General features: G+C 37.9%; 1 protein-coding gene across 1 annotated transcript in view; it reads right to left on the bottom strand.

Moving 5' to 3' along the window:
- LOC138322030 (programmed cell death 6-interacting protein-like) overlaps positions 1-9384 on the bottom strand; it is a 162201-nt gene that overhangs the window by 36845 nt on the left and 115972 nt on the right. The window contains 4 exon segments of the mRNA XM_069266085.1: positions 708-831; positions 1221-1446; positions 7250-7366; positions 9052-9161. Coding sequence (XP_069122186.1) covers positions 708-831; positions 1221-1446; positions 7250-7366; positions 9052-9161 — 577 coding nt within the window.

Here is a 9384-nt window from a genome sequence, read left to right on the forward strand (position 1 = left end):
AATCACAAAAGATTAATTAGGTGTTACATTAGGGAGGCTAGGATACGGAGGGCAAAATCACAAAAGATTAATAAGGTGTTACATTAGGGAGGCTAGGACACTGAGGGCAGAATCACAAAAGATTAATTAGGTGTTACATTAGGGAGGCTAGGACACTGAGGGCAGAATCACAAAAGATTAATTAGGTGTTACATTAGGGAGATTAGGACACTGAGGGCAGAATCACAAAAGATTAATTAGGTGTTACATTAGGGAGGCTAGGACACTGGGGGCAGAATCACAAAAGATTAATTAGGTGTTACATTAGGGAGGCTAGGACACTGAGGGCAGAATCACAAAAGATTAATTAGGTGTTACATTAGGGAGGCTAGGACACTGGGGGCAGAATCACAAAAGATTAATTAGGTGTTACATTAGGGAGGCTAGGACACTGGGGGCAGAATCACAAAAGATTAATTAGGTGTTACATTAGTGAGGCTAGGACACTGGGGGCAGAATCACAAAAGATTAATTAGGTGTTACTCTTAAGCTACTCCAAATAAATGCTGCTGATGATTGTGAGCTATATGGTCTATTGTATAAAGCCTTCCATAGGCTAAAAGTTTCTTGTTGTCTGTCTTGACTTGTTCTCGAGCTTTCACCACTGCAGCATTGATCTTATTTAATAGTTTGTGAGTTTCTTACTCAATTATCATGGCAAAACTGACCTATTCATGAGTTGTGTACTTTCTCGTAACCTGCCAATCTCAGCGTTGACAATTTGTCCCTTCCTATTGTCAAAAGCTGTCATAGCCTCAAATACAGGAATAGGTACCAGTTTGCTGAACAGATCTGTTGGCACAAGATAAATACAGTCAAACATAAAATATAGAAATCTTAGAGAACTGACCCACATACCTCATGTATTTTCCAATCTATACTCTGTATTTGTATATTACGAAGATATCTGCCCTTGTATGTAGGTATTGATTGTAAGGTAATGTGTTTGCGAGCATACCATCATATTTTTAAGGGAAAATGAAAATAATTATGTAACAAACAGTACCTATTTTTTGTTCAACAATGGCGAAATCAAACACATATTTGTATTCATTATTGCATATAAAATGACTTTGTCGAAAAGGCAAATACATGACAAGGTTAATTCTCTTTTTTTTCTTCAAAGAGTGCTTAGTAAATACAGGAAGAACATGACCTTCATTGACAGTATTCAAAATTACCAGTAAAACGTTCACTCATAGGCTTGTTTGTGAACGGGATTGGTTTTGCGATGACAGCCTTTCCGATAGCAGGAAGACTTTTTACGTCCGGAACCTTGTCATGATAAATAAAGTCATTGTCTTTTTTGGCTGCCTGTAAGTCACGATTAACACGGGCCAGCTCATTCTTAAAGCAGAACACAGTCCCTCCTCTTGTCTGGGACGCACATAACAGTTCATTGGCATGCTGTAAAGTGAATTTCAAACATTGTAACATATTCTTATATAAAAAAAGAGGCCCATGGGCCTTAATGGTCATCTGACTATTGCCACAATACAACACCTCAAAGAATATAGTAGAAATCTTTTGAAAATTTAAGCCTATTTGACCCATCTGACCTTGAATGAAAATCAAGGTCATTTATTTTAACAAACTTGGTAGCCCTTCATTCCAGCATGCTGCAGGCCCAATATGAGTACCCTTGGCCTTTTGGTTCTTGAAGAGAAGTCGTTTAAAGATCTTGGCCTTTTTGACCCCTGTGACTTTGAATGTAGGTCAAGGTCATTCATTTGAACAAAATTGGTAGCCCTTCATCATAGCATGCTACAGGCCAAATATCAGTACCCTAGGCCTTTTGGTTATTGAGAAGAAATTGTTTAAATGAAAAGTTTACGCATGGCACTCGACGACGGACGATGCATGATAACAATAGGTCATCCTGACCCTGAATATCAATCCTTTTATAAAAAGTTTAATTTGATCGGTTTAACGTCCAATCAACAGCCAGGATCATTTAAGGATGAAATATAATGTTACAGAAATTAGATCAACCCTTTAAAGAATAAACTAGCAGAGCAATAATTTCAACAAGAGGCCTAGAGGGCCTGTATCGCTCACCTGGTTTTTTTTCAGTAATTATCACAAAGACTCTGACAATTAGAAAAATTAGCAAATTGGACTCCCAAAGTTTAATTTGAATCACAACCATACAATGATGCTATTGATACCATAAAAATATGCTATCCAATACATAGGTTCAGAGACAAAATAATTTATATGAAAATAGTAGCCTAATTGACCTTTTAGACCCCACATCTATTGCCGTCTAAGGCCCCGGGGTCAGCCCCATCATTTGCAAAATTTTGAATCCAAACCCTATAAGGATGTAACCATTGCATTATGAGCGTAATCCCATGTTAAGTTGCAGAGAAGAAGTCATTTATATGGAAATTTTTGACCACGCCCCTCAGGACCCATGGGGGGGTCAGCCCCATCATTTGTACAATTTTGAATCCCCACCCAATAAGGATGCTACCATTGCATTATGGGTGCTATTCCATGCTTGGTTTCAGAGAAGTCGTTTATATGGAAATAGCCAAATTGACCCCTTTTGACCCCACCCCTCAGGCCCCCGGGGGGTCAGCCCCATCATTTGTACAATTTTGAATCCCCACCCTATAAGGATGCTACCATTGCATTATGGGTGCTATCCCATGCTTGGTTTCAGAGAAGAAGTCATTTATATGGAAATAGCCAAATTGACCCCTTTTGGCCCCGCCCCTCAACCCCCTGGGTGGTCAGCCCCATCATTTGTACAATTTTCAGTTAGTAGCCCATAAGAATGCTACCAATCAAATTTTGTTGAAATCCGACCAGCGGTTATGGAGAAGAAGTCTTGTTGACAGACGCCGGATGCTGCGGTATCCCATAAGCTCACCTCAGTCCTTTGGACCAGGTGAGCTAATAAGGAATGTGACATTTCAATGAAACCATAGATCTAGAGACTACTAATCTGTCACTGACCTGAAGTCTACTAATCTGTCACTGACCTGAAATCTACTAATCTGTTCACCATACTGTCCTGAAGTTAACTAATCTGTTCACCTAACTGACCTGAAGTCTACTAATCTGTTCAACATACTGACCTGAAGTCTACTAATCTGTTACTGACCTGAAGTCTACTAATCTGTTCAACATACTGACCTGAAGTCTACTAATCTGTTCAACATACTGACATGAAGTCTACTAATCTGTTACTGACCTGAAGTCTACTAATCTGTTCAACATACTGACCTGAGGTCTACTAATCTGTTACTGACCTGAAGTCTACTAATCTGTTCAACATACTGACCTGAGGTCTACTAATCTGTTCAACATACTGACCTGAAGTCTACTAATCTGTTCACAAATACTGACATGAAGTCTACTAATCTGTTACTGACATGAAGTCTACTAATCTGTTACTGACCTGAAGTCTACTAATCTGTTCAACATACTGACCTGAAGTCTACTTATCTGTTACTGACCTGAAGTCTACTAATCTGTTCAACATACTGACCTGAAGTCTACTAATCTGTTCAACATACTGACCTGAAGTCTACTAATCTGTTCAACATACTGACCTGAAGTCTACTAATCTGTTCAACATACTGACCTTAAGTTTACTAATCTGTTCAACATACTGACCTGAAGTCTACTTATCTGTTACTGACCTGAAGTCTACTAATCTGTTCAACATACTGACATGAAGTCTACTAATCTGTTCAACATACTGACCTGAAGTCTACTAATCTGTTCAACATACTGACCTGAAGTCTACTAATCTGTTCAACATACTGACCTGAAGTCTACTAATCTGTTCAACATACTGACCTGAAGTCTACTAATCTGTTACTGACCTGAAGTCTACTAATCTGTTCAACATACTGACCTGATGTCTACTTATCTGTTACTGACCTGAAGTCTACTAATCTGTTCAACATACTGACCTGAAGTCTACTAATCTGTTCAACATACTGACATGAAGTCTACTAATCTGTTCAACATACTGACCTGAAGTCTACTAATCTGTTCAACATACTGACCTGAAGTCTACTTATCTGTTACTGACCTGAAGTCTACTAATCTGTTCACAAATACTGACATGAAGTCTACTAATCTGTTACTGACATGAAGTCTACTAATCTGTTACTGACATGAAGTCTACTAATCTGTTACTGACATGAAGTCTACTTATCTGTTCAACATACTGACCTGAAGTCTACTAATCTGTTACTGACCTGAAGTCTACTAATCTGTTACTGACATGAAGTCTACTTATCTGTTCAACATACTGACCTGAAGTCTACTAATCTGTTACTGACCTGAAGTCTACTAATCTGTTCAACATACTGACCTGAAGTCTACTTATCTGTTACTGACCTGAAGTCTACTAATCTGTTCACAAATACTGACATGAAGTCTACTAATCTGTTACTGACATGAAGTCTACTAATCTGTTACTGACCTGAAGTCTACTAATCTGTTCACAAATACTGACATGAAGTCTACTAATCTGTTACTGACATGAAGTCTACTAATCTGTTACTGACCTGAAGTCTACTAATCTGTTCACAAATACTGACATGAAGTCTACTAATCTGTTCAACATACTGACCTGAAGTCTACTTATCTGTTACTGACCTGAAGTCTACTAATCTGTTCACAAATACTGACATGAAGTCTACTAAATTAAATCTGTTACTGACATGAAGTCTACTAATCTGTTACTGACCTGAAGTCTACTAATCTGTTCAACATACTGACCTGAAGTCTACTAATCTGTTACTGACCTGAAGTCTACTAATCTGTTCAACATACTGACCTGAAGTCTACTAATCTGTTACTGACCTGAAGTCTACTAATCTGTTCAACATACTGACCTGAAGTTTACTAATCTGTTCAACATACTGACCTGAAGTCTACTAATCTGTTACTGACCTGAAGTCTACTAATCTGTTCAACATACTGACCTGAAGTCTACTAATCTGTTCAACATACTGACCTGAAGTCTACTTATCTGTTCACAAATACTAAAATGAAGTCTACTAATCTGTTACTGACCTGAAGTCTACTAATCTGTTACTGACCTGAAGTCTACTAATCTGTTACTGACCAGAAGTCTACTAATCTGCTACTGACCTGAAGTCTACTAATCTGTTACTGACCTGAAGTCTACTAATCTGTTACTGACCTGAAGTCTACTAATCTGTTACTGACCTGAAGTCTACTAATCTGTTCAACATACTGACCTGAAGTCTACTAATCTGTTCACAAATACTGACCTGAAGTCTACTAATCTGTTCACAAATACTGACATGAAGTCTACTAATCTGTTCAACATACTGACCTGAAGTCTACTAATCTGTTCAACATACTGACCTGAAGTCTACTAATCTGTTCAACATACTGACCTGAAGTCTACTAATCTGTTCAACATACTGACATGAAGTCTACTAATCTGTTCAACATACTGACATGAAGTCTACTAATCTGTTCAACATACTGACCTGAAGTCTACTAATCTGTTCAACATACTGACCTGAAGTCTACTAATCTGTTACTGACCTGAAGTCTACTAATCTGTTCACAAATACTGGCCTGAAGTCTACTAATCTGTTCACAAATACTGACATGAAGTCTACTAATCTGTTACTGACCTGAAGTCTACTAATCTGTTCAACATACTGACCTTAAGTTTACTAATCTGTTCACAAATACTGACATGAAGTCTACTAATCTGTTACTGACATGAAGTCTACTAATCTGTTACTGACCTGAAGTCTACTAATCTGTTCAACATACTGACCTGAAGTCTACTAATCTGTTCACAAATACTGACATGAAGTCTACTAATCTGTTCAACATACTGACCTGAAGTCTACTAATCTGTTACTGACCTGAAGTCTACTAATCTGTTCAACATACTGACCTGAAGTTTACTAATCTGTTCACAAATACTGACATGAAGTCTACTAATCTGTTACTTACCTGAAGTCTACTAATCTGTTACTGACCAGAAGTCTACTAATCTGTTACTGACCAGAAGTCTACTAATCTGCTACTGACCTGAATTCTACTAATCTGTTACTGACCTGAAATCTACTAATCTGTTACTGACCTGAAATCTACTAATCTGTTACTGTCCTGAAGTCTACTTATCTGTTACTGGCCTAAAGTCTACTAATCTGTTACTGACCTGAAGTCTACTAATCTGTTACTGACCTGAAATCTACTAATCTGTTACTGACCTGAAGTCTACTAATCTGTTACTGACCTGAAATCTACTAATCTGTTACTGACCTGAAGTCTACTAATCTGCTACTGCCCTGAAATCTACTAATCTGTTACTGACCTGAAATCTATTAATCTATTACTGATCTGAAATCTACTAATCTGTTACAGACCTGAAGTCTATTAATCTATTACTGTCCTGAAGTCTACTAATCTGTTACTGACCAGAAGTCTACTAATCCGTTACTGACCTATAGTCTACTAATCTGTTACAGACCTGAAATCTACTAATTTGTTACTGGCCTAAAGTCTACTAATCTGCTACTGACCTGAAATCTACTAATCTGTTACTGACCTGAAGTCTACTAATCTGTTACTGACCTGAAATCTACTAATCTGTTACCAACCTGAAGTCTACTAATCTGCTACTGACCTGAAATCTACTAATCTGTTACTGACCTGAAGTCTACTAATCTGTTACTGACCTGAAATCTACTAATCTGTTACCAACCTGAAGTCTACTTATCTGTTACTGACCTGAAATCTACTAATCTGTTACCAACCTGAAGTCTACTAATCTGCTACTGACCTGAAATCTACTAATCTGTTACCAACCTGAAGTCTACTAATCTGCTACTGACCTGAAATCTACTAATCTGTTACTGACCTGAAGTCTGCAAATCTGTTACTGACCTGAAGTCTACTTATCTGTTACTGACCTGAAGTATACTAATCTGTTACTGACCTGAAGTCTACTAATCTGTTCACCATACTGACCTGAAGTATACTAATCTGTTACTGTCCTGAAGTCTACTAATCTGTTACTGACCTGAAGTCTACTAATCTGTTACTGACCTGAAGTCTACTAATCTGTTCACCATACTGACCTGAAGTTAACTAATTTGTTCACCATACTGACCTGAAGTATACTAATCTGTTACTGACCTGAAGTCTACTTATCTGTTACTGACCTGAAGTATACTAATCTGTTACTGACCTGAAGTCTACTAATCTGTTCACCATAACATTTTTTCTCCGCCGCCACACAGCTCTGATAATACTCTGCCATTCCATGGAAAGCTGCTTGCTTCATCACCGTCGTAGCTATCCAGTCCTACAATCATCACAAAATAAACTTTATACTGAATGATAAATGTATAGGTACCGTTGTAGCTATCCAGTCCTACAATCATCACAAAATAAAATTTATACTGTATGATAAATGTATAGGTACCGTCGTAGCTATCCAGTCCTACAATCATCACAAAATAAAAAATTTATACTGTATGATAAATGTATAGGTACCGTGTATGATAAATGTATAGGTACAGCCGTAGCTATCCAGTCCTACAATCATAACAAAATAAACTTTATACTGTATGATAAATGTATAGGTACCGTTGTAGCTATCCAGTCCTACAATCATCATAAAATAAAATTTATACTGTATGATAAATGTATATAACAAAATAAACTTTATACTGTATGATAAATGTATAGGTACCGTTGTAGCTATCCAGTCCTACAATCATCACAAAATAAAATTTATACTGTATGATAAATGTATAGGTACCGTTGTAGCTATCCAGTCCTACAATCATAACAAAATAAACTTTATACTGTATGATAAATGTATAGGTACCGTCGTAGCTATCCAGTCCTACAATCATCACAAAATAAACTTTATACTGTATGATAAATGTATAGGTACCGTCGTAGCTATCCAGTCCTACAATCATCACAAAATAAAATTTATACTGTATGATAAATGTATAGGTACCGTCGTAGCTATCCAGTCCTACAATCATCACAAAATAAAATTTATACTGTATGATAAATGTTTAGGTACCGTTGTAGCTATCCAGTCCTACAATCATAACAAAATAAACTTTATACTGTATGATAAATGTAAAGGTACCGTTGTAGCTATCCAGTCCTACAATCATTGAGAGATTGATCATTACCGTTGTAGCTATCCAGTCCTACAATCATAACAAAATAAACTTTATACTGTATGATAAATGTAAAGGTACCGTTGTAGCTATCCAGTCCTACAATCATTGAGAGATTGATCATTATAAAAGTGGGAGAAGGGTATTTGGAGAAGACAACTCACCTTGGGCCCAGATCTGAAGAGATTGAGAATTATTTTAAAATAGTGGAAGGGTATTGGAGGAAGGGAGACAACTCACCTTGGGCCACAGCTGTGTGAGAGATTGGGTTTTATAGTAGTGGGAGAAGGGAGAAAACTCACCTTGGGCCCAGCTCTGTGAGATATTGAGCTTTATTGTAGTGGGAGAAGGGAGACAACACATCTTGGGCCCTAGCTGTGTGAGATATTGAGCTTTATTATAGTGGGAGAAGGGAGACAACACATCTTGGGCCCTAGCTGTGTGAGATCTTGTGCTTTATTATCGTGGGAGAAGGGAGAAAACTCACCAGTGTCCTTTGGCATAGTTCTGTGAGAGATTGAGCTTTGTAAATGTGGGAGAAGGGAGATAACTCATCTTAAGCCACACCTCTGTGTGACAGTAGTGGGAGAAGGGAGACAACTCACCTTGGGCCCAGCTCTGAGATATTGAGCATCATAGTAGTGGGAGAAGGGAGACAACTCACTTTGGGCCCAGCTCTGTGAGACATTGAGCTTCATAGTAGTGGGAGAAGGGAGACAACTCACCTTGGGCCCAGCTCTGTGAGACATTGAGCTTCAGAGTAGTAGGAGAAGAGAGACAACTCACCTTGGGCCCAGCTCTGTGAGACATTGAGCTTCATAGAAGTGGGAGAAGGGAGACAACTCACCTTTGGCCACAGCTCTCTGAGTGACTGAAGCTGCATAAGCTTCATTGCATCAGCAAAAAGATCAGACAACTGGAAAGCTATCTTAGCTACCATAGAATCCTTCATCTTGTCTGAAAGCAGCAAAATACAAATGCCATATTTTTTGGTATTACATGTTAGTAAATAACCATTAATTTGCTTAACTTTATAAAACAGTATAAGGACCAAGATAAAACCAAGCAATATCAATTTGCAGGATCTTAATACTGTAGATCACAGGCAGCATAAGGACCACCAAGGCAATGAGATCAATCTGATTAAAATCTCCTTGTTTATTAAACAAGGCCATGAACA

Source organism: Argopecten irradians, chromosome 4 (assembly GCF_041381155.1).
Source record: "Argopecten irradians isolate NY chromosome 4, Ai_NY, whole genome shotgun sequence".
Lineage (NCBI taxonomy): Eukaryota > Metazoa > Mollusca > Bivalvia > Pectinida > Pectinidae > Argopecten > Argopecten irradians.